Source organism: Scatophagus argus, chromosome 20 (assembly GCF_020382885.2).
Source record: "Scatophagus argus isolate fScaArg1 chromosome 20, fScaArg1.pri, whole genome shotgun sequence".
In the NCBI taxonomy this organism is placed as follows: domain Eukaryota; kingdom Metazoa; phylum Chordata; class Actinopteri; family Scatophagidae; genus Scatophagus; species Scatophagus argus.
In genome coordinates this window covers 16,988,011-17,014,034 of record NC_058512.1, presented here as the reverse complement: position 1 = coordinate 17,014,034, position 26,024 = coordinate 16,988,011, and the positions used below count along the sequence as shown (strand labels likewise).

The window sequence follows — 26,024 nt, the reverse complement described above, 5'->3', positions numbered from 1 at the left end:
CTCCTCTTTTGTCCAACCAACAGTCCTAAACGCTAAGACTCTTCGCTTGTTATCAAAGGACAAAGAAAAGCAACAAATCCTGACCTATCAGAAGCTGGACCCACACACACACTGCCTGTTCAGGAGTGAGGACTGTGTACCTCTGTTTACACACACACTCAATGAAAGCTGCACAGCTTTATGATGACAAGAAAAAGGTTTATTATTAGAGAGAGAGAAATGTATGGGCCAGAAGAACAGGTCTAATATCCATTGTCCAGATGTTAACTTTTGATTTATTTCTGTCCAAGTGAATCCAGGATTACTTAGGAGCTTTAGAGACTTATGTATAGAGTGTGGATGGAGGAAGAGCAGAGGTCAATGAAGGCAGTAGGGACAGCTTTAGCAAAGATGTATGTAGTGACCGACATTTTTATTTAGTTTTTCAATCCACTCCAAAGGAGTCAGAGGGAACGGCAGCCAAACCACGTAATTACAACACGATCCAAAAAGACTTCCCATAAGCTTACATGTGTTCTTTTTTTTTTAAACCTCCACAAAATAACTTGTTTTGCTATCAAAATTTGATCCATTTGGGCCGATAACACTTTGACAGTCTAGAAGAGCTGAATTAAAGTGAATACGGGGCTAAAGTGGAAGTTAGCAGCTCTGCCAACAGAAGTCACTAGCACACATGCACTATGGGTTGAATTTGAATGGAAAATGAAGTCTGCCTTGAGATCCAGCCAGGCCTGGTACAATGTCCGTCCAATTTCTCCATCTTAGACTAATGGATGAATAAACTCAAACGTTTGTCCTGTGTTGTTGTAGCTGCTAATTGAGGAAAACAGAAAGGGATGCTGTTGCCTTTGTAACGTCAGCATCGACAATACAAACATCATGAAATGTCAGAGGGGAAAAGTTGTCTGTTTCCACTTTTACTGTTCCTTCAGGAAACCTTGGAGAGAAATTCTGAACTCAAAAGTGTGTTAGCCGAGACCCAGACTGTTGGAGATTTCTCAGCGGGTTACGGGTTCAAACCTGACATGACCTGGGCAGTCTATTTCTGCTGTGTCAGAAATAGACTGCCCAGGTTCTGAATGGTATAATCACCTGTATAGAATGTCACAGGTTCATTTCCAGTTCCAACCCTCCGTCTACATGCCATCCTGATTACATCCTTCACACATATTTTACCGTAGACTTGGAAAACTACAGCCTGGCTCACTGAAGGTGGGATGTTCCCGGCTGAACGACATCTTCACAGCACTCGGCCAACTTCTTAGCCGCCCTCCTGGCAAACTGCACCTTCCCCCGGGCCTTGGTTACAGCGGTGTACTCGTGGGACTTGAGCTTGGAGTAGTAGTCGGAGAACTTGTTGTAAAGGACGGAGATGGGCATGCCGTTGAGGATTATGCCAAATGAGATGCAGGCAAAGGCAAAGATTCGGCCCAGGTTGGTCTCAGGGAACATGTCACCGTACCCCACAGTGGAAATACTCACCTGAAGGATGAAAGAGAAGAGAAATCTCAGGTTCAAATTCATATTATTTGCTTAATCATAGTCACAGCTGCCGCAGTGTATTTTCTTGTAAAGCAGGTCGGTATATCAGAGAATTAAACGTCTCTTCCACAGGGTTGGAGGCTGTTAATCAGCTTCCCAAAACTCTTAATCAAATGCTCAAAACGTGCGTGTGTGTGTGTGGACTCACCGCGGCCCACCACCACGCGTGCGGCATGGAGGTGAAGTTTGTGTTGTAAACGTCGTGCTCCACGGTGTACACCATGGCTGAGAACATGAAAATTCCCATACCGATGAAGAGCAGTAAACATCCCACCTGCACACACAAACACATTTTATTTTGTATTTTTAATTAGGTTTACTTGATGTTGTTGGTCCTCACTGTGTGTCTCAGATTCATTAGTCAACACGTATCTGTCCAGGTCATGTGAAAACATATTCTTCACTGCTCCACCTACAAATTTTTAGCAAATTCTCTCTAAATTTGGCAAATGCTTGGATGAACATAAGTGTGAAAATACAAGAATACAAATAAAAATGTATTCCTCTGTCTCTTGATTCCTATAATTAGCTTATCTGACAAGCCGGAGATAAAGTCAAACCTGCTGGTAGCACTGTCTCAGTGTGAAGCCAAAGGCTCTGAGGCCCGTCGAGTGTCGAGCCAGCTTTAAGATCCTGAAGATTCGCATCAGACGCATGATCCTGAGAACCTGACCCACCTGCGGAAAAGAAAAAACACAGAAGGAGAGCCAGTAAATGTGGGTGAGACCACAAAAATCTCATCACCTCATTGTTTTCCCATCAGCACAGTTTTACCTTTCCTACACGTGCCACAGTCTCAATGTCCCCCGAGTGCAGGTGGATGTCCTCGTCTTCGAAGTACTCCAGGACTATCTGCAGGTAGTGTGGCAGGATGGCAATCAGGTCGACGGTGTTCAGCACGCTGCGTCCAAAACACCTGAGGTCAGGGGTGGACACCAGGCGCAGCAGGTACTCCAGGGTGAAGAAGGTGATGCAGAACGTCTCCACGTACTCACCGTAGAATCTGCCGCTGGGCTGGCCTGAAGCTGTCTGGAAAGGAAAATAATGGTGAACTATTAACACTTTAGCTCAAAATGTAAGAGTCTGGAGAAATCTGGTTTTACTGAGATTTCATGTACACTTCTTGTCTTGTATTACTTCTCTTCTGTACGGTTTTGCACATTTGCCATTAATTCATTCAAGCGTATGACCTTTTGAATATAGTGTGGTATTCTAAGAATAAAGGACTGTTCTTGTGTAAGTGTGTATGCTGGCATTTGATACCACTTCACAGCTCGTCTATATACACTCAGCACATACACGCTCACACGGACTACAAGAGATGTGTTTAGTTTAGATGTGTTTACAGGGAGGCAAGCACCACATGATTTATAGCGGTTCTCCCCTCGACACACAAAGCAACGTAACAGATGGAAAAAGTTAAATAATCTGCTCAGACAGATTTGCTTCTCATATACACTAGGCGAAACACACACCTTGTACTGCATCTCCTCCACAGTGTTGAGTGTCATGGCAACAAGCGAGACCAGCACAAAGATGGAGGAGGCGACCCCCATCAGCTTGGCAGTGACCGAGGAGAACGGCTTCTCCATCAGGTTCCAGATTTTCCTTCGCGTCGGCCCGAAGGCCATGCCATGAAATAACGCCTCGTTCTCCTCCATCTCGACCTGGAGAACATCGAAACACATCACAATCTCAGAGTTGATAAAAGAGAACCATCAGATTTCATCGCAATAATCCAACTGTGAAAATGAAAAGATTGGCTTCAAAAACACAGAAACAAAACAGACACTCATTTAGTGTTAAGTAATACAATAAGAAAAATCTAAATCCACTATATAGACAAAACTATTTGGATACGTCTCTTTATTATTGAATTCAGGTGTGGTATGGTGCTGTTTTTCAGGGTTTGGGCTCGGCCCCTGACTTACAGTGAAGTGAATGCGTCAGCATACCAAGACATCTTGGACAATGCTATGCTTCCAACTTTGTGGCAACAGTTTGTTGAAGGCTCTTTCCTATTCCAGCATGACTGTGTCCCAGTGCACAAAGCAAAGTCCATAAAGACATGTTGGATGAGTTTGGTGTGGAAGAACCTGACTGGCCCACACAGAGTCCTGACCTCAACCCCATCCAACACCTTTGGGATGAACTGGAACAGAGATTGTGAGTCAGGCCTTTTGGTCCAACATCAGTGCCTGACCTTACAACTGCTCTACTGCACAAATGGGCACAAATTCCCACAGAAACACTCTTGTGTAAAGCCTCCCCAGAAGAGTGCAAGCTGTTACAGCAGCTGAGACGTCATTATTAAAGTCACTACTGGTGCAATGATCAGGTGCCCCAATACTTTTGTCCATATTGTGTATGTATATAAGCAATAAATGAGATTTAAATGTTTATAAAAGCATCTGATTTAAAATGAGGGCAGAGCAAAACAAACCAAACAACCAACAAACATGTCTGGGTCACAAACTAAAACAAAACCGAATTGACAAACCAAAACTCAAATATTGAGAAAACATAACAGGGAAGAAACTGGAACAACAAACTGCATCACAGTGGGACCCCGTTGATGGTCTAAATCTGTGCCAAAAGAAAAAGAAGGAAAAAAAAAGCTTATTCTCTGTTCTCCATCTGTCAAGACTGCGGAGCGAAGCGGTGATTTATAATGTAGGTCAGACAGACTCAGAGTCAGTGAGCAAATTACTGGCAAAATCTCAAAGGTTAAATAAACAACAACTGCTGAACCAATGAAGATAGCAGATGATGACTTATTGACTTTTTTGTGTGGCTTGTATGGAGAAAAAGTAATAATTAGTGCCACAAAAGAGTAATCCGTTATGTAGTTCACTGGGACTGTTTAGTTCCAGGTCCACTGGGACTTCCACTGTGTCGAGAAATAAAGTACATTAACTGATAAATATCAATAAGATTCCTGAGGACTCCGTCCTTGCTGTTGGCTGTTTGGTTTTTGACTGAGGGATGCTCAACCTCCCAGCGCCACCTGTTGTTGTGGAAGGTAAAGTAATCAAGACGTTTGTGAGAAAACCTGAAGTATGGCAGAACGATTGCGCGGCGCTTTGGATTTACAAAGCACACAATGCTGAATCATAAGGCACGTGGAAAACATGCTCCAACCTACCTCTGCCATCAGTTGTCTCTGTATTTTCAGCTGCTCGTTCAGCTCGTCCTGCCTCTCTTCAAAGGAGATGCGGCAGCAACGCTGACTGTTTTTGATCCTGACCCCCCAGTAATTTATCTCTTCCAGGAAGCTGCGGGGACACAGCTCGTCTTTAATGTGCAACACTCCAGTTCTGATGGAGAGGACAGAGACAGAAGAAAAGGGGATCAGAACTTGTCTTAATTCATGTATTTTCTTGTATAAGCTCGTATATGTGTGTTTTACCTGTAGAAATTGAATATGTTGTGGAAAATTTTAGGATCCCGGTCAAAGAAGAACTCGTTGCTCTGGACAATGTAGTCGTCACACAGGTCCAACTTCCTGCTGTGGTCTGTGTGCGTGGCCAACCGGCCTATTCTTGTCTTCGGATACCTGGCAGCTAACCTGTAAGGCAAATGATAGATCTGCAGAAGAGGAAATCAGAAGAGTGAGTAAAACATATTATATCTAAGAAAGAAAACAGTAGCAAGTCTTTTAAAATCCTAACTGACCAATGCAGATAATGACTGTGTCTGACAGAATTGCTTTCACAGTTCACTTCTTCAAAATATTGACTAGTTGACAACCTCGTCACCAGGGCTACAGCTAACCGCTAATTTTATAATATATTTACCTGTTAATACTTTTATTAAATACGTAATTCAATTTTACAAAATGTTGTAACAAAGTGAATAATTCACAATTTCTCAAAGCATGTTGGTCATGTCTACACATTGCTTGTTTTGTCTGATGTTTGCATTGCGAGCCAGACCTTAGCGACCTTGTTTGGATGAGATGGTTGTGCTGAGGAAGATATACACTGTCACACCTCTAATGATCCTGATAAACTCATTAGGAAACTGCTGACTGAGGTACGTGAGAACAGGAACATTTTCTCATAAGCTTACAAACAGACTTCTTTTTGAAACCAGTGAAGTTGCCTGAACAGCTCCCCCTGGTGGAGACCCTGCAGCCAGTTGACTGCCAGCGAGCTGAGGTCCCTCATGTCTGATAATTAAAAGCTGGTATCTGTCTAGGTTTTGATATATCTAGTTGGAGTCAAATTACCGTTCCTCCAACATTAATGTTAAGAGTGAGGTGTTTGGTTGGAGACAGCAGCACGCGGGATGGAGACACCGTCAATCGATCCTCCACCTCCTCATCTTCATACTCAGCGTAGAGATCATAGATGTCTCTGCACAGATCCTTCACAAATAAAACAAAAATGAATGAAACACTATGGGAAAAAAAAATGATCAGACTAAGCAGAAAAAAACAGATGCAATCAAATACTGTGTACGAAAAGGAAAAATCATGAGAATAATTAAATAAAATTTGAGAAAACCAGAGAGAGAGATTCAAACATATAACATATAAACAACATATATTGTAGCTGCATCTGTGATCAAAGATAACATGTCATCTACAGGAAGATTCTGATTTTTTTGTGTGTACTTTGGTACTTTATACCAAATCACTTAGGTGATTAACTAATTAGTCAGAACGCAATAACGTCAAACAATCGCTGCGTCCAACTTCTTCTTCTTACTTCAATCTGTAAATTTGTTGTGTTTCTCTGAATCATATCATGGTGAACTGAATACATTTTGCATCTGAACAGAAAACATGTGAGGATATCAACTTGAAGCACTAGTCAATAATGAAGACAACCACAGCCATACAAATATCATATGATAGTAAATGAAAGAGTTTTGTGAGAAGTCCATTAACTGATGAATAATAACATTGTGCTGTGCTTTGAACACCGTTTTCAATTTATTATGTAAATACGTAAATCTGTGATGTTTATACAGATTTGAAGAAAAAGTGAAGAGCAGAAAAGAACTCAGACGAGTTCAAGAAGAAAAAAGAAACATGAAGGAATAAAACGACTCATCTGACCTGCATGGAGCTCCAGGGCTTGACACAGGTGTCAGTGAAGTCCAGGTAGTCAGGCGGTTCTTTCACGGCTTGAGTCCGGCTGTCGTGTTTGTAGCTGTGGAACAAACTCCTGCTGCGGGCTCTGAGGCGGGTCAACATGATCAGCTCCGAGTGTGTATGTGTTTGTAACCTTAAGTCAACTGACCTGCATGGAGGCGCTAACACCGTCTACCTCACACAAAACCTCGATCACATAGACACACACATGCAAAATGACAGTAAAAATACGTCAACGTGCATACATACAGTAGACAGACACACACACACACACACACACTCAGCAACGAGGTAGGAAGTGACTCGTCGTCTGATGCGGCTGACGAAGATGATCTGAGTGCTTAAAGTTTTAAATGCTATTATCCTCTTATCCATCTCCCTCTCTCTCTCCCTCCTCCCACTGACTCCAACATCTCATAACGGAACAAAGCTAGCTGGGCGACATAGTTTAAGTGAAGTCAAAAGTCACATTTAAAATAAAAAACAAAAAACAAAATGAAGGAACAACTCCTAAAACCTACAGTCGTTCTAGTGACTGTGAAGCTGTAAATGAACAGAGTGGTGCTTTGAGCTCAATGAAGAATGAAGAAGAAAGTTTCTCATTATTTTCAGAAAATTTCTTGGAGGATTTTTTTTTTTTAATCACATTGGCATAACGTAGAAACATATTTTCCCTATAGAGCTATAGAACATAATTATGACTAAATGATAACATTTAGGCAGAATGGGAGATGAGTTCATTTGGGGGTCATTCAATTTCAATTTCATTTTAACAAGTTTAACACATGCTCAATGTACACCATAAAGTATCTTTAATTTGTAGATATCAAAGTGTCCCGAGTCTCTTTTGTTTGCAACTTAGAGCTTCACAGCTGACATTTCTGCCTTAATCTGTGTGTGTGTGTGTGTGTGTGTGTGTGTGTGTGTGTGTGACTCAAGCAGCCAGATAGGTGCAGATTAATCCCTGCTGTAGATAAACAGGGATAATGAACAGATGGATGACTTGTTACAAATAAAACAACTTACTGGCTCTCCCACCATCTCAACCCCCTTGTTTTTAATTTCAAACACTCATTCACTCTCCTGGTTGTCCCTCAGCTGATGTGTTCAGGCCATGACCAGTCAGCAGCAGTGATTCACTGGAGATTAAACTGGGCGATGGATGCTCAGATGAGCTATTGGTTTCAGGTCTGTCTGTCTCCAGCTGCTTCTTGGAACAGATCCTCGAGGATCACAGTGAACCTTGTTTGCAGTTTCAAATTCTCCTTCGGTTCATTCTTCTCAGACTCTCTGATTATCGAGCAGCAGTTTGACTAAATATTCCTTAAACAACTACATTTTTGCATAACACATTTTTAGTCACCAGTCCAAGTTAAGTTATGAGTCACTGGAGTCAAAGTCAAATAGCCTCTACTTGTGGCCTCAGGTGTTCTCACAGGTTGCTGCTGCTGTTGCTCCTGTTCAGATACAAGAGGATCAATGAGCTCCAACACTGATGTTGGTTGAGAAATATAAAGTCTGGCCCACAGTCGGTTTATCCCCAAGGTGCAGGACAATTGAGCTTAACGCCAAACAAGGAAAAACACTTCTTTACGCCTTTGTGCATGGGGCATTAACTCAAGTAGAGTAAGTAGATACAAATTTCAGTTACTGGTATTTAACTGTGTTTACCTTTATGCTTCTACTTCACTACATTTTAAGAGTAAAATGTCCCTTTTTAATCCACCATATTTGTCTGATATTACTTATTAACTATCACACATTAAGATTTTACATTCAAAACAAATAAGCTTAAAACCTATGAAACACTGAAACATGCTTTTTTGATCATGACCCCTCACAAAAAGGCAGATGCCTAACAGTACAACCAAGGTGAACTTTCCCCACAAAGCCTTTCATAATTTCATTCATACTGTTCAAGTGATCCAATTCTGGAAACAGATTTGTGGAGCAGAAGTTTGGTTTTCCTTCATCTCCCTTCTCATGACCCTCAGAGGTTTATCTACTGTGATTCTTTGGAGGGGGGGCCTGAGCTCTCAGTTGGGAATCAGTGACTGAAACTATCCGACTACATACAAACAACACCAAACAATACTCACAAGTGAAATACTACACACATTTTAACCATCTCATAATTTAATGTATACCAATGTATCAGTCACAATGGCCCTCTCTTGCAGAAAAGAGCAATTTTACTTTTTCACCGACTCAGTTTTGCTGATAATATTTAGTATTTGTAGAGCGATTCAGATTGCAACCGTACTTTTACTTGAGTAAAAACCTCAGTACTTCTTCCCCAACTGGGAGTGTAATTTGTAGCATTAAGTCTGTACATGGGCACCTCCACCTACGCACACCAGCATGACAGAAAAGACCGGACGCCATATTTTGAAACGTTGTGAATTAGATTTTAATTTTCAAGTGATTTGCAAATCAGTTTCTTCACAGATACAGAGCTTTAAAGTTTTTAATAGTGCTCCCCCTCACTGTACAAGGCTAGAAAAAGTTCACAGCGACAGCACACAAACATACAAAATAGTTTTACCAAATTCAGTTGTTTTGTTTTTTGGGATTTTTTTTTTGTCCTTTTTCAGCTTTTTCTTTCATGTTAAATACATCTTAACTCTAACCCTGGTACAATGCCCAACCATAGCAAAAAACTGATTTCAAGTCAAATGTATACAATCTTATTTACACAAGGAACATTTGATCAAAGTGCATTGAAGAGAGTCCTGATTGACTGTCATGTCTGAAGGATGATGGCTAAATATTTACAATGTTTACAAATGCTGTTACCATGGTGATCCTTACACAGCTTTGCTAATAATAATAATAATAATAATAATAATAATAATGATAATACACAACAGCTTGTAAGAATGCACTGCAGGAAGTACTGTTGCAAAGAAAAAAATAAAAATTAACAAATACATCTTTACTGTCCAAATCATTATCATAAATATTCACACATCTGAAACTGGCGGAGGCAAGAAATAAAGTTTGGACCAAATTCCCCCCATGAATGTCTCGCTCCTAAATGACCCCTGACCCTTCATCACTCTGAACACGGTCAAAAAGGAGTCTCATGCCGCCTTTGACACATTGGACACCAACAGCTCAGATCCTCTTTAAATCCTGTCCCGTAAAAATCGATCTGTTTTGCTGAGAGATGAAAAGATGGCATCAGACTCCAAGAGGGAACAGGAAGCCCAAAAATAATGTGGACCAAAAGGAGAAAGGAAGAAAAAAAACAAACAAACCCCCAAACACTTTGGACTCACTGAGTGAAAAACAGTTATGACACATAATATGTTGTAGTATTCACATAATAAATAACTTTTCTTCCAGTCACCCTCTCCACAGATAATGACATAATGCACTTCAGAAGGCATGTGGTCTGACTGTAAGGGCTGCTGCTATGGACAACCGTCGGCACGGGGAACGATGACGCTCCACGCAACGCTACGAGTTGCCGTTATGATAAAGATCACGACAAATCGTCATCTGTGCTCACTATGGATATCTGCAGACAGAGGGAGGGAGGAAGGGAGGGGGAGGAGAGAGAAGGGAAAGTCTTCATTAAAATGTTTGATTTGCTTATTTGTTCTGCCTCAAGATTCAAGACTGGAGACAGCTTGTCCGGCCCCGTCCGAAGTAAAAACACAGACACCAACACCAAGTTCAATAACTGACGTATTCGACATAGTTTGTTTAATTCACCAAAATAGAGTGAAAAAACAACAGGGAGTCGCGCGCTGTAACCATTTTGCTCTTTTTGCCTTCTGTGGTTTTGATCCGACGGAGATACCGCGCATTCTGTCAGCTGAGGTTTGTGTCCATTCCCAGAGGTTTGTGCCCATCTTGCGACTGTGGCCGGGCTTAAGGTTAATCTGTTTAATCTGCATACAGAGATGTGCTCTGTGGACAGCCAACAATACGCTAAGGATTACTAAAGGCCATAAAGTCAGGGTGAGTGTGGAGGTCATTAACATGCAGTCTCTATCCTCCTCTATCCTCTATCATTTTTTGATTCGGTTGTCATGAATTCAGGCTCTGAAAGGCACTGTTTAGCTGACCCATCCTCTATGGTGATCAATCAGCTGGGATCAGTACGTCCACCCTCTGAGGTCTACAGGTCTTTTGGTTGTTTACTCACTGCGGGGTAGGTGTGTCCCACGTTGGCGCCGTGCCGGGTAATGTCGATGTTGAGGTCTTCTTCCGTAGTCTTCAGGTAGACGGGGTTGTCAAAGTTCATGCTCTTCTGGTTCTTCAGCTGCCAGTTTCGCCACATCAGGTAGGCGCCCGCCGCCGCCATCGCCAGCAGCACTGAGCAGAAGGACAAACGGACACGGTCAGATAATTCAGTATGAGGGCTGATGCGTCAGTGAATATCTGATAAATCATTCTAATTCAGCTTCAGCAGCATCGTTAAGCAACCATTTTAGCAGGTAAAATATCTAGAGAAAACAGCTGCAGCTAGAAGGGAGATCCAGTTATATTATCAAACCTATTTTCAAATTACTGTATGCATGTATATATATATATGTAAACAGAAATGGCTCTTCTGAGGTAATGAAGGCATGACTTTTACATCCGCCAGACTCCTTGACTGAGTGAGTGATTTCTACTCACAGACAGGCAGTATGGCCCAGGCAGCAGCAGACCCTCTGGCTGTAGAGTCCACCTGGATCGACGTGCTCACGTTGGCTTCTGAAAGACAAACCAACCAATCGGTCAGCACTTTCAACATGTGCTAGTTCTCTTTGAGCAAACATGCTGAAAAGGAAGAGAATTTAGTCAGAGGTTCGACCGCCACGTTGCACTTGAAACACAATGATCTGAAAACCACTACGACTCCAGCTGGTAGGCCTTTGAGGAGCCTTTATTTGGATTCACTATGAAAAGATGTTAAAACTTAAGAGGTAACAAAAAGAATCACGAGGGTAAAAGATTAATTCTGCTACCAGAAAACTTCTATGTGAGCAGATGGTTTGAAGGGGAGTCACACTGCATTGCACTGGGAACAAATGGAACGTTCAGCAAAAGAAAAAAAAAATATTTGGAAACGGAAAAAGATTCTGAGAGCAGAGAATGAAAGGTTTCGTTTGGAGAAAAAAAGTTTTGGTATGAAAATGTTGCACTAAAATATAAAAGCCATAAGAACATAATTATCAGCCAGCGAACAGTCAAACTTGAGCTTCTGTAAATGCTTCAAAAGATAAACCTTGTTACAGCACTGTGAAGAACTGCTGTTTTCCCCCCTGGGTCAACATTTTACAGTGCCAGAGTGTTCACGCAGCAGAGGCTGGAGTGTTTTGGCGTCAGCAGCCAGTGAGTGACATGACTGGCAAACAGCTCGGCTGAAAGCAGCGACGGAAACTTCAGGACAAAGCGACGAAAGAAAAAAGGAGTTTGTTAATTCGACTCCTTCCTGCCAGTCAATCTGCCGTGCTGCCAAATGACTTAGTGATGTCATCCACATGCCTCAGACGCCGAGCAGCTCGCTGGCCAATCGCCAACAATGTCAGCAGTAAAACTCCATTAAAAACTAAAGTGCACCACAAACTCCACTTCCAAAGCAACTTAAATCATCTGCCTGGTTAAATTCATTTTACACTTTTAAATATTTCAAAACTTCACCTCTCACATCAAAAAAAGGTAAACTATTTTAGAATCTACTTCTTTGCTTTTAAAAAAGTAAGGCTGTTGTTTTTCTTACCGATTAAAAGACCAAATCCATATGTGTTAGCCCATCTCTAAACACTAACTTAGTCTGTCTGTTGCTCTCAGCTAATTGTTGACTACTTAAAAACGCTCATGATACTTAGCAGACGCTGGGACACTAATCTCAGACTGTATTTTAAGTTTCATCACGGTTCCCCATCGCAGCTAAGGTAAGCATCTCCGCATGCTAACATCTAATGTTTACACTAAACAAACAGTACAGCCGAGTTTGACGGGTTTATAGAAAGTATGGGCCATGCTGAAACTTTGGCTTCATGATGGTACCAGAGGAGCAATCAGGGTATCGTCAAAGTATTTCAGCTGCACAGTCTAGGGACGTCTGTGCAAAATTACAGGTCAAAGTATCTAATTGTGAATACATTTCAGTTCAGTCAAATTACTCCACTTAACACCGAGGCAAATTATTAACTTCATCTGGAAAAACCATCTTGATTGAGTCCACAGCTTTGTTACATTTTCAAACATGAAAAATAGACCTTTATTTATATTGTAATAATTTGATTTTATAATAATTTAATTTTAAATAACAAATTTATAGAAATTGTGCTGAAAACATAATGAATGGACTAACTAACATTGCATGTCCAACAATACTACAAATTCTGCACCGTGTCTGCTGTGAAAGGTATGTATTTTCCATAGAACACAATTATCACTGAAAGAATGTTTGGGAAGAATGGAAACTGGGTTCATATGGGATCATTAATTTGGCAAAATTTAATCTTATCTCTTAAGACTCCTGCACAAGTATGAAAGAAAAAAATGAGACTGAGACTTGCTGATGTGTGCTTCTCTTCTCAGTCCAGCAATACAACAATCACACTTTAACTTTATATGTGGAACTTGCACCGTTCCTGGCTTTGGTGATTTGACTGTCTTGAGACACGTTCTTGTTTCTGCCACTAGGTGGCCCTCCTGAGCTGTGCATACAGACGAACATCTATGGGTGGATAGTTTAATGCTGAGCTGTGGTTTAATATCCAGATCATGTTCCTCCACAGCTTGTTATAAAGTAACAGAACAAAACATGTAAAACTCTTCACATCCTGTGCATCCAAAGAACTGCATCACGAGTGCACCACTTTACTAACAGAATGGCTCAAATAGAAAATCAAGGGTCAAACTAAGTGAATCAAAGTCATGAGAACAAGTACTGGAATTAGAAACAAACAGGAACTCATCAGCAAACCGTGTCTGTGCTGCCGGTCTTGTTGATTAGGGTCTTGTTTTTACGCTGAACTCATTCACCAGCTGCATTTTTCAGAGGATTAGGACAAAGCTCCACAGCAAACACTTCATTCTGGCACCAATTTACTGAGCACATTTTAAACCCCGTGAGTGAAATGTTTACAGGAGTGAACAACGTGGTCAAATCCATGAACAGCTGAAGTCAATACAGAAAGTGGACCCAAATTACATCTAAAGTAAAGCACATATAAGGAAACACTCTGCGCCTCATGGCTGCAAACAGGCATTAAACTAGTCAAGTTGCTCTTTACATCCATTTGTTTCCAGATGCATATGTGTAACGAATGTATGATTTCAGTGAATAATTTCCAGTGAGAAACAAGCTGTCCTCACGTAGAGACTATTTCCATGGAGGAGCACAGAGAGCCAGAGGACAGAGGGCTTCATCACATGGGGCAAAGACAATCACCTGAAGCTCAGCATCAGCAAAACCAGCGAGCATGTGGTGGATCACTGCAGCCTGTCCGTTAATGCGCAACTTCACTGAGGCAAACAAAAGAGTCCAATTCGTTCGCAAAAGCCACAAATTCAAAAACGCAGATGCTTCACACACATGTTCAACCCAACAGCACAGAAGATCTACACAATCAGCGCAGTTTCAAAGTGGACAGCAAAGGAAAGCGTCTTTAGCGGACGTTAGCGACAAATATGAAATTCCCTCAAGGCTTTCCTGAAATACTGCATTAACAAAAATGGGAGGGGCAAGCGTAGGTACAAACAATGTGAAAACGCAATGCTTCCGATGGACACCAGCGGATCAAGAGGCTATGTCATATGTTGAACCCATTTCACAATGATGCTGAACACATGTGCCAAAAGGTTGATTTATTAATAAATTGAGTGTGCAGACCAGGAGACAGCTGAGATGGAATTACCCTTGATACCTCAGGTTAGCAGACCATCTGTTAGAAAGGAAGTACAACTAGACTTAAATCAGTTACACTCTTGAATACGATACATAACCCAACAGGAAACAACAAAACGCATACATAAGCCATCATTACAGCCACAGCTAGAAAAACCCAGAATGTTAAACATGTCGATACAGCACCATGGACACAAGAGACTTAATTTTGGCAGCAGATTAACAAAAAAAGGCTGCTTCAAGGATACATGGAGTAAAAGAAAAAGTCACATAAACTGCAACTGCGGCCGCGACCAAATAACAGTAAGTAAGTAAGAGACAGATGTTCCTCAGTTAACAATTAAAACGGAAAAGCTTTAACCCACCACCTGAATCCACAGCAAGGGAGAACAGTCAGGGTTTAATTTAATGTTTCAGCACAGCCCAGCATGCTTTAAAGCTCACCATCCCAGAGATGCGCAGCAAAGCAGACAGCTGATGGTTTTACCTGAGGGTGGCTGCGTGAGCGCTTCCCCATCATCCTTTGAAGGACTTTTGGTGGAAAGGTCTGTCACAGAGAGAGCCAGGAGTTACATGTTTGACAACAGACACTTGAAACAAAACATCAGGCTACAGAAGCTGTCCCATTTTTAAACTGCGCACATAAATGTAGGCCTTCTTTGAAAATAGACCAGATCTCGGGAGACTAAACTAGTAAATAAACGCTCGGCAGATGAAAGCGGGATCCGTTTTTCGTCAGCGAGAAACAAGGCTGTCACCAAGCTAACATACAAGGCAAACAGTAATGACGAAATGTGCAACGAACAACACGCAGCAGCAGCACATCTTCACATAAAGATGGTTTTCCTGCTTTGATATGGCAGTTTACATGAAAAAGCCAGATGCACACAGAAAGCTGGGAAAGTGAGGGCATGACCTTCAAGAAGCAATTTAACGGGTTTAAAGCTAAATTATGCACAGTAAACGGCATCGATTGGGAAGACCCCATCAGCAGCTGTACAACCAAGACAGACAGCTGCAGCAACAATAAAATCCTTACAGGCTCGTCAATATGGCCTTGATTAGCAGCAGCAGCAGATTTTTGCTCTTTTTACTGTAAAAATCACAGGGCTGTTAGGTCTGATGTGTAGGAGTGTTGAAATGAATGCATATCATGCTTACTGACAGAACAGAATGAAAGTAAGCACAGTCAAACCGACACTAAAGCAGTTTCCAAAGCCTTTATCTCTAGCACATTACACTTCTGACTGATCAGTTTATTACTCAATTGACCAGAAACTAAAACAATAATTTTGCTCATCAATTTATCATGGCAATGCTGTAACATTGGATTCAATAGACATAGATATTATCTTTTATTCCACACAGTCTATTTTTGTCAAAAGCTACATTAGAGATTCAGACGTCTTATGCTAGTAGCAGCTAATGTAGCCTTGAGCCAATAACCTCAAGCAGAGAGGTGCAAGCTACACAACTCCTGCTGAAGACACGAAAGGCTTTATACAGCTTTTTCACATATTCAGTAGTACTCAACAACATGAACTTTGTTGTTGTAAATGAACTTAGCTGTGTTAATCATTGCAGAACCCCGTAGACTTAAACTTGAAGATTTGCTGCATTTCATTTTTATGTCACCGTGAATGCAATTAGATTGTCCAAAAAAAACCCCCCCCAAAAAAAACCCACGATCTGTTAATCACACTCTGACCAGGTGTGCAGCAAGGTTTGAACTTGTCTCACGTTCTCTTTTTTCTTTTCAGTCTTCACACGACTCACTTGTGTCACTTCAAGCGTACAATGCAGCCAACACCAACAATGCCTTCAAGGAGAGATTGCCCAAAAGTGTGTGCTGTTATCAGAATTTGAACAATTCATCACACAGAGTACAAAGACACTCAAAAATAAAGCACAGAATCCTCTGAGTACAAGATCTGGGGGAAAACAGTGAAATGGAGCCAGGGGGAAGTTATGATAGCATGCTTTTTGCCCAGCCTTTGAGTGAGGCAGAAGCTTTCTGGTGACAAAAGTTGCACAATAAATACTTTATAAGGTACATTCAAGACTGTTAAAAGAAAAACCTAAAACCTGAGTTTGATTGGCGTATTTGGTTTAAAATTGAGCTTGCAGAAACTGTTGACAAAGCCCAAGCCTAACTGTAAAGCCTTTTATGGACTGGTCTTAGGAAACAAACTGTAGAACTACGTGGAGCCCCAGCAGTGCCAGAGAATCCCTGAAACATCCACTATTTCAGCCTGATAGTGTTTGGCCTGAAGGAAAACACTCCCCAGTTGACTCTGAAGGCTGTTATATGAATCCCTCAGTGGTAGTTTAGTTTCAGCCCTGAAGTGAGGAGCATTGCTTATTACTTTCTTCTGCTAACAAGATTAGAGCCGGTCAAAGCTGGAACCACACAATGCTCTACAGTTCCCATTCATTTCAGCTGCAGCGGCTGTAAAATGGGATAAATATGTTAGCTGGAGGTTTAACAGAGAACAACCAGGCCTTTGGCTACATCCCAACTAGGAGGAAGGTGGAGGAGCATTCAGTGAGTGACAGGAATCTCTCTTTAACTCCACCCATACAATTCTCACTTTTAAAATAGTACCAGAAACACAGACAGGCCTGTAAACACAGCTGTAGAAACACAACGCATGCACGAAAACAGACACACACACAAAAGGCACCCATACCCGGGTAATAACAATTTGCACTGATTCGCATTCTCACAAAACACACCCTGGAATTTCAAGCACACTTGCAAACACACGCACATACAGCGAAGGAACGAAGACACACAAAGCTGCATTAAATTGCAGAGAAGAAAAATAGAGACAGACAGCACACATACTTCTTGGCAGTCTGGGCGGTACATTCAGTCATCATCAGTGCAGCTGTAAAGAGCCTGCAGGACGCTCCAGGACCACAAACAGCCCAGGAGGTGCAGTGAGTCACACTACATTACACATTTCTGTAGACCAGGCAGGACTAAAACCTGCTACACAAATGGCACATTTCTGCAGGTGTCAGTTGCGCTTCACCCAGAGTCCTTGTTGAACAGAACATCACCCCTTGTGAGAAGCTAGAACTCAAAGAAGAGCATCAGTTTACAGAAGCGGAAAATGCATTTCAGAGCAGCACTGCTGGCCAAATTGCTGGGGAAAACAAAAAAGTACCTTTCACGACGCTTTGAATGCAAAAAATTTCTGTCATAGTAAAAAAAGTATAAGAACTAAGCTCCGGGTTGTAAATAATTGATGTTTAAAATTGTGTCGGCGCCAAATTTGCCCTGCATATAAGAATTCATTCAATAAAAGAGAAAACTGAAACAGACAAACACACTTGAAAATAGAGTGGTACTGCAGAAAAGGATCTCACAAAGGAGGATAGGCCGCAAAAACTGTCAAGAAATGCTGGAAACAACCAGAGAGCACAGGAGAGAAGCCCTTAAGAGAACCGAACAGGCTAACTAGACAGAGTTTCATTCGGGAAGGCAAGAGGACGATAGTGCAGAGAGTCGTCAGGGAGATGTTCCAGTACTTTGTGTACACCAGTGTCTCGGTCTACAGTTTGAGCCCAATTAGCAGAGTATGTGCACTGAATTCAGCTGTCAGGTTCATATTGGACGCTGCTCCAGTATGAAAAGGCTAATCTGTGGGAGCGCATAGAGGAGCTGGACGGCCCAAGACAAAAACAACTGGAGCAGAGTGGATCAGAGAGAGGGGACGGCGTTTCCCAGCAACCTTTTTAAAGCAAAGACAAAAGGCTGACGGAGGACGGGGCTGTAGTTCCATTTTTAAAAAACACTAACTTACTATCATACTAAAGTTCATTCCTTGTAATCAACTACAAAGCAAAGCATTTAGCATTAAATGTTGAGTAGATGTTAAGAAAAGTAAAATGCTGAAACAGAAACTACTGAATCTCACCAGAAACCATCTTCATACAAAGTCACTGGAAAGATGTGAGAAGGGCTGATCCATTATGGCTCATCATCAAGGTCGCAATACTAATATCCTATACACAATCATAATAGTGAGATCATAATTATTTAACAGGAATGCAGCAAAATAATGGTTTTAACTCTATTATCTTGTTTTCATAATCACCACAAACCAAGACTGTGAATGCATGAAAACAGATGCGAATTAACTCGAGGTGCCACAAAAATTGAATCTAACTGGAGAAGTTCCCGTGAAGCTAGAGAGCAAATGTCTTGGTTTTCCCAAGGTTCAACGTCTACATGCTCCCACTAGCTCAGAATATGTAGAAATAATGTATTTCCACCACAATTATGCAGAACGTGCAAAGATTTCCACAATATCAAGTATAGAGCGAGTGGAAACAAACACACTGGCTAAAATTTCACTTTTGGGTTTATCAGAATAAAACCGAAATAACAGTTTTCACTGCCAAAGAAACATGATTAAAATTCTAGCACTTTTTTTGTACTGTTGAGGCCGTTTTTCATTGTTTGGCCTCAGCCCCCTTCATTTCAGTGAAAGCAAATCTTAATACTGCACAGTGGATATGATATTCTATACAAAATGTGCTTTGACATTTGTGACAAAATGCTGAAAAAGGGCCCTTTTCTGTTCCAACACTGTACATAAAGCCAGGTGAATCAAAGGATTTTCCAATTCAGTGTGGAAGAATGGCCTGCACACAAGCCAGTCCTCAACCTCATCCAGCAGCTTTGGGGTGAGCTGGAACACTGACTGTGAGCCGGGCCGACTACACAGAGCAAATGCCTGCAGTCAGCTTCCAAATTCCTGTGGAACACTTTCCCACAATAGCGGACGCTGTTATAGCAGCAGATCATTTCCAATGGTTTTGAAAGCAAGTGCTCAACAATCACATATGGGTGTCCAGCAGGGCAAATTCAGCCTGTCGTGGCATTAACGCGGTCTCACCTCATTAATGACTCCAGAGAATTGAAAGGCTGCTCAGAGTCAGGACTGCATCGAAAAATGAACCAGAGGACAGCACTGATCAGAGTCAAGCAACAAGTGCAAGAGGAATCAACCTCTGCAACAGTTCAGCTGTCAGGATCGCAGGAACCGTGTAGACCAGTGTATTGTTGAGAATCTGGTGATACAACACTTATCACAGTACCAAGGTTATAATTCAAAGTACTGCAATATGTTGTGAAATTCGGACCGTGTTTTTGAGAATCAATACAGCGTCACAAAACATAATCGCAGCGCTCGAGAAATATCAATATTTTTTTTTCCACACCCCTACATTCAAACAGCAGAGAGAGGCAACAGAGCTGCAGCTGAGATATGAAGAAAGGTGTTGAGACTTGCCAGAGAGACACTGGGAAAACTGGATCACAACACCAACTGACTCAGCTACTGTTCAGCTGTCAGACCGCTAACACACACAGACAGCTGGGTTTGTGGCTGTCATGGATACAGATAGAAGACTCGCTGGGGAAACACACACACACACACACACACACACACACCAAGGAAACATGCTTCAGTGGCTGAGAAGGGATAGACTAACAAATCTGAGTTTTACCCAAAGAATTAGACTGCATTAATTCTGTTTCTTACAATTGATCCTGTGTTTCGGGGGGGACTCCCTTTAGCCTCTTCTTTCTAATCATTTAAGAAGATGTACATTGGAGACAAGCAGCACAGCAAAGAGGAGATGAAGCAGAGAGGACTGCACAGGATCGTCTTTGTGTACATTAATTGAAATGCACATTAACACAAAGAGCAGCCACAGGTTTACCATCCATTTTGTGCAACAGTGTGGTCTGTACTCTAATTGCCAGCGTTTTCCCATGATGCCATTCACAGTGGCCCTGAAGGCATCAAGAGGAAAATCAAACTCATTCAGCTGGGTTAGTGTTTACCCAAGGGCTCCTTTAAATTTTCAGTTTAGGCAGTCTTCCTTTTTTTTCTTTTTTTAAATCTTTCCAGTTTTGCTCCTATGAACTTTGAATGAACTCCAACAAATTTCTTGACTTGCTTCGCCACATCATCTTATCAAATTTTTTTCACAATTCTTCAAAAATAATCTTCAGCACTGACAGGGTTTCCTTGATTCTGAATAATTTTCTTTCCGTTTCTGTGAATTTTCTGAGATTTTTTGTTACTTTCATCTCACTGCACATATTTGTACTATGCTTGTTCCAATTGGTGATCTGATTATGTATTGATGACTTAACGGTCAAATTTTGCTAAATTACAATCAGGTCATCACTAAGATGTAATGAAATACTGAATCTGTGCACTACTGTGCACTTTCTGCTGGAATTAAACGCCTGCCTGCCGAGCTTCATTAAATCATCACAAGAGCAAACTGAAGTGTTTATTTCAGGATTCAAATCAATTGTTTTGTAATAATATATGCATGAACCCAAGGCAAAAGGCCTGGCTCACAATCTCTGTTCCAGTTCATCCCAAAGGTGTTGGATGTGGTTGAGGTCAGGACTCTGTGTGGGCCAGTCAAGTTCTTCCACACCAAACTCATCCAACAAGTCTTTATGGACTTTGCTTTGTGCACTGGGACACAGTCATGCTGGAATAGAAAAGAGCCTTCACCAAACTGTTGCCACAAAGTTGGAAGCATAGCATTGTCCAAATTGTCTTGGTATGCCGAAGAGTTAAGATTTCCCTTCCCTTTTGTCTATATAGTGCATATTCTTCTACATTTTGCCTAAGTAGAGCAGAGAGGGCTGCACACACACACCTTCTTTACACCAAGCTTGATGACAGCTGCAGACGCTGGTCTAAATAGTTTGCCGTTTTGTGCTCCAAAATACAATCTCATTTATCTTTGCTGGTGTAACGTCACGAGAAATTAGGTGTGCTTGTCTCAGACGCAATGGATCATCATACTAACGCAGCAGAATGGAATCAAGAAGAAGCATGAATCAATATTAAACAATTCATTTTGCTTTACCTTTACAAGCCTCTCTAACAAAAGTAATTTGCAAGCCTGCAAGCTTGTTTGTGCTTCTAGCAACGGCAGATAAACACGGGTTCTAGGATACGGCATTAGTTTAAAATGAATGAGAATATCTGTTGTTGCAAACTGCGGCTTGCATGTTGCAAATTTCTGCTCTAACTTAGGGTGTAGGCATGAATCAATGAAATTCCAAAAATGACAACGACAAATTAGTTTCACCTCTGTGGTGCTCCGACTCCCCGGGTCTGCAGCGTAGGCCATCAGCCGCCAGCTCTTGTCCCTCAGGACACACACAGGTGTACTTGGGGGAGTGTTTGTTGATTTGCGGCGCAGGCAGACACATGTAGTTACAGCCTCCGTTTTCACTTTTCTCTGTGCACCAGTTAGTACCTGCACACAAGAATCAACAGTTGTGATTACTCTGACAGGCGTTTGGAAAAACTGTCAACGTACACACGTAAGTGGTCTTTCAACCTTAGCTGAAACAAACTGGCCGTGCAATAGCTGGCAAGAGGAAGAGATTGTTTTGTTGGGATGACTTACTCACCCTTTCCTTTCATAAATCTCAACTAAACTACATCAGTGGTTAGCAGACCTGTGACTACATGATTACTGCTAAAATGACAATTTTCATGATAACTCCTTGCACCTGTAACCTGTGTATTTACAACTGATTTTCTGATTAACACTCTCTTCATTAACCTTCATTAACTCACAGCCTCAGGTGCTGCTTAACAAAAAAAAAAACAAAAAACTTCAAGATCAGCCCTGAATTTGGGCTATGAATGATGTTATTGAGGCTGCAGGACTCTGACAAATAGGAAGAGTTCAACAGCCATCAGTGTCCTGTGGCCTCTCGCCACTTGTTTCTTCGTCCTCCTTCCCCTCTCAGCAGGCTCTTACCCGACAGCTGGATCAGCTCGTGGTACACTATGATGTCCTGGGGGTCGTTTAGGTTGCTAGCAAGAGTCACCACGTCAGAGCCAGTGAACTTGTTTGCGCCATAGATGGCCTCATTTTCGCCATCTGTCCAGAAGACTCGATCCTGGACATGGATGGATGGACAGAGAGGACAGGCAAGCAGCTCATTTTTCTATTAATAGTTAAAAGCTTTAATAACCATAATTCTTACGTGTTCATGGCAGTTATGGCCACACACAGCTGTATAAGGATCCCTCAGAGAGGCATTTAGCAGAGAAGGGGAAACAGTAAAACACAAAACTGTCATCCATTGTTAGGCTGATTTTAGCTTTAATGAGTGTCTTTGGTTTAACAAAGTGAAGTTATTTGACCATAAATCATCACTATTGCTGCCATGGTTATTTGCAGAAGTAAAACATTCTGATCACCTTTGATAACTGCAAGCTGAAGCTAGAAACAAGAACATTAGTGGCTAATGTATTAATATTTATATAATGTATATACAGTAATCCTGCAGCATTAAATTCTTTTACAGAAAGGTTTCTTTACACTCAGACAGCCTGGAAAGTGCAAAGCTTGTTTTCTACAAGTAATATCTGTTGGAGACTGAGCAGGGGTTTGGTAGTATCACTCGGTTTCATTCTTTTCCCCGAATCATAAGATCAGATGATCTTTCCCCTCAGAAATGGGCGTGAGGGACTTGCTGAATGTACTGTACCAAAATGCAGAAGGAGAGATTCTATATGCTCCTGTACTGCACTATGAACAATCTGCCACTGAATTCAGTGATAAATTTATTTCTCCCTGGATATTCTGCTGGCTCTTTGCTTTTAGTCTGTTCAGCCTTAGTGGCTTTCACTGTTCATTTTAATATGTTTAAAAAAAAAACCAACAACAAACAGCTAGAAAAAAAGAAGCAGCAAACTGTTACTATGAGAAGTGCTACAACATGCTACTTGGTAGCAATCCCTTCTTGTTTAAGTTGTGCACCAGATTATGTTCAGACACAAGCTATACCTTGAGCACAGCGCCTGCATGGGAATAAATGTGTCATCTGTCTGAGTGAGAGCAAGTGGGTGTAGGTGAGAGAGCCACATGTCCGTGATTCTGTGACTCAAAAGATGTGAAAGACAGTTCTGATTTTCTGATGTATGAAGAGTGCATTTTTTTTTAATTGTTTTTTTTTGTTTTTTTTCCACAGAGGATGTATTAAGAATAAACACATTTCAGTTTTCGTGATCCACCTACTTTCTATACTTACTTATACTGGATACAGATTTGTTTATTGTTTTTACAAAATTGATTGTTGACTGTCCTGATTCCAACTATTACAAAAAAAACAAAAAAACAAACGTAGCTGAAATAGTAACGATGAGGACTGATTGAAAAAGTCTTGAAAAGACAAGAAAATTCAGACAATCCCTGAACACCACACGTGTGATTATATCAACAGACTGTTGAACACACCCGAACTAATTCTGTCACACTCAATAAATAATTGGTTCAAAAATCATACGGCGCCCACCACTGGGAGAACGCAGAGGGTATGCGAAAGAGCTGCAGTACCTCAAAAACGGTGAGAGCGAAGGGATGAGCCAGGTATTCCGGAGACTGGAGTACCTTCTTCCTGTTGTCTCCGTTCAGGTCGACACTGCAGAGCATATGCAGCTTAGAGTCGACCCAGTACAACCTGCCTTTGATCAGATCTGGGAGGAAGATGAAGCATATAAATAAACAGGAGAGTTGGTGAGAAATGACAGGAAGGGGGATGGAAAAAAAAACAATAGAAGAATAGATAATAAAGAGGGGGAAGAAAAAGAGTGGAAAGACAACAGAGGGCAGAAGAAGACAGAAGGGAAAGAATGTTTACACAAGGCGAGCAAGGAGAGAAAAGAGTGATACAAAAAGATACAGTTGGACATTGAATAAATTGTGTCGACAGGGGAAATGAGACCAGGCAGTTGAAGAAAGAAAAGAGGGATGAAAGAATAAAGGAGCACAGAAAGAAGATGAACCATGTCGGGACAGATAAGGAGGAAAGAGAGAGTGAGAAAAAATAAAAATCAATACAACATTTCATTAACAAGGACAAATCGATGGCTTTTCCCCACAGCGTTGGAGATGCAAGTACAGGAGGAGACTGAAGAAAGGAGAACGTTCAATTATATGATGTGGTCAGGTGTCAAACCATGTTCCAGCTGTATTAATAACAAGGCTTTACTGATCACTTAAGATATTCCCAATGATAAGGGATTAAACGTTGAGGCTTTGTTGCTCACTATTAAACTCAAATCTAGAAATGGCTACATTTTCTGAGGAAAATGTGTATATGTGTTCTATTTTGACACCAAAACCTGACATTTCACGTTGCTGGCTGATGTATTTCCTGTTTTTCTGGTCTTTCTAAAACAGAACAGAAAACAGAGGACCTCACCAGCAGCTGCTGAACGGTGTTAACCGTTGGGTGAAATTTCCTCTTTGTTTGCTGTGCAGCGACAATGTGGGCATGTAGTGTGTGTTCGTCACTAGTTCGGAGTGTGTGTGTGTTCCTACCCAGAGTGATTCCATTAGGCCACTGGATGTCAGATGCCACCAGAACCTGTCTGTCCACTCCGTTCATACCAGATTTCTCAATCTTGGCAGGCTCGCCCCAGTCAGACCAGTACAGAAATCTGCAGGACACACACACACATATCAAACACATCTGTAAAGATGTGAAATGGATATGAAAGGTTTTGAGCCAACATCCAGAGACAAGCTTTCCACCCACCCAGACAGTGGATCCACAGCGATGGATGCTGGTTCTTTGAGACCTCTGTTGAACAGAACCTTCTGCTTGGTTCCGTTGAAGTTGGCTACAGAGATGGTTTTGGTGCTGAGATCAGACCAGTACAAGTGCTTATAGATCCAGTCCACGGCGATTCCCACTGGAGTCTGAACGTTGTCTATCACTTTGTTGTGTGTGCCGACTTCCCCTCGTTTGTCCAACATGGTGCTGCAAAGTCAGTCAGTTCAACAGTTACATGACCATGCTAGTTTAATGTCCTCCTGCTGTTTTTTCTATAAAAGAATGAGTCTTAATTTCAAAAAATCTGATATATCCAGCTTGTCAAAAGAGTCCATCATTCAGAGTAATGTGCTTTCCTTGTAGTTCCTGCAGCTGAATGTCTAGACTTCATTGTGTGGAATGATGTATGTGCAGAGTCTGACAACATAAGGTTATTCTCACATTCATATACTGAAAATTTTGTCGCTGTTCACTGAAAATCTGATTTTGAGAGGTGGGCCTATGAGCATGATTTATGACACCATAAACAGTCAATCCTGGTCCATATTCAGCATACACAAGTGTGATGCAGCATCCGTGCCGGTACACTGTACGCAGTACACTGAGAATGGACAATACAGTGAAGAAGAAAACATCTGTCATCCAGCAGGAAAACTTTGGAAAATGAACAAAATTAATTTGCATATTCAGAGTTTCTGGAAATTTTAATTAGGTAGCAGTAGATGCCTTTTAGGGATTTTAATGTGGAAATTTTGCTTTTTTTTTATATTGCACTGGTATTGTGGCTACAGACAGGGCAAAGGATTTTTAAGCTTAAAAAAAGCCTTTGCTAGCTTGGATGTGTATCTCAAAAAACCCATACTGAACATTTTCAGAGGACACAACAGCTGTTT

The 26,024-nt window shown here is 41.4% G+C and overlaps 2 protein-coding genes across 3 annotated transcripts in view; both read right to left on the bottom strand.

Moving 5' to 3' along the window:
* Positions 1-118: 118 nt before the first annotated feature.
* Positions 119-6,745, bottom strand: kcnv2a (potassium channel, subfamily V, member 2a). Its single transcript, XM_046376029.1, has 9 exons — positions 6,608-6,745; positions 5,774-5,911; positions 4,952-5,130; positions 4,688-4,859; positions 3,018-3,209; positions 2,317-2,571; positions 2,103-2,219; positions 1,691-1,816; positions 119-1,482 (listed from the first exon to the last, which is right to left on the bottom strand). Exons 1-9 carry the CDS (start codon positions 6,743-6,745, stop codon positions 1,204-1,206), a joined length of 1,596 nt encoding a protein of 531 aa, XP_046231985.1. The 3' UTR covers positions 119-1,203.
* Positions 6,746-9,029: 2,284 nt separating this feature from the next.
* Positions 9,030-26,024, bottom strand: part of vldlr (very low density lipoprotein receptor) — a 47,469-nt gene continuing 30,474 nt past the window's right edge. The window contains exons 12-20 of one of the 2 annotated variants that reach the window (XM_046375070.1): positions 25,114-25,338; positions 24,897-25,015; positions 23,910-24,049; positions 22,326-22,467; positions 21,642-21,812; positions 14,989-15,048; positions 11,276-11,353; positions 10,800-10,969; positions 9,030-10,166 (exon numbers count right to left, since the gene is read on the bottom strand). In XM_046375070.1, the coding sequence (XP_046231026.1) occupies positions 10,131-10,166; positions 10,800-10,969; positions 11,276-11,353; positions 14,989-15,048; positions 21,642-21,812; positions 22,326-22,467; positions 23,910-24,049; positions 24,897-25,015; positions 25,114-25,338 (1,141 nt within the window). In that variant the 3' untranslated portion in view covers positions 9,030-10,130. The remainder of the gene's footprint in view (positions 10,167-10,799; positions 10,970-11,275; positions 11,354-14,988; positions 15,049-21,641; positions 21,813-22,325; positions 22,468-23,909; positions 24,050-24,896; positions 25,016-25,113; positions 25,339-26,024) is intronic. The other variant, XM_046375071.1, reaches the window with a different exon arrangement.

Coding starts and splice junctions, on each gene's coding strand:
- kcnv2a (XM_046376029.1), bottom strand. CDS start 6,745: ATGTTGACCCGCCTCAGAGCCCGCAGCAGGAGTTTGTTCCACAGCTAC. Junction 1,817..2,102: donor TGAGACAGTGCTACCAGCAG/GTTTGACTTTAT, acceptor TTGTGTGTGCAG/GTGGGATGTTTACTGCTCTT. Junction 1,483..1,690: donor ACGCGTGGTGGTGGGCCGCG/GTGAGTCCACAC, acceptor TTCATCCTTCAG/GTGAGTATTTCCACTGTGGG.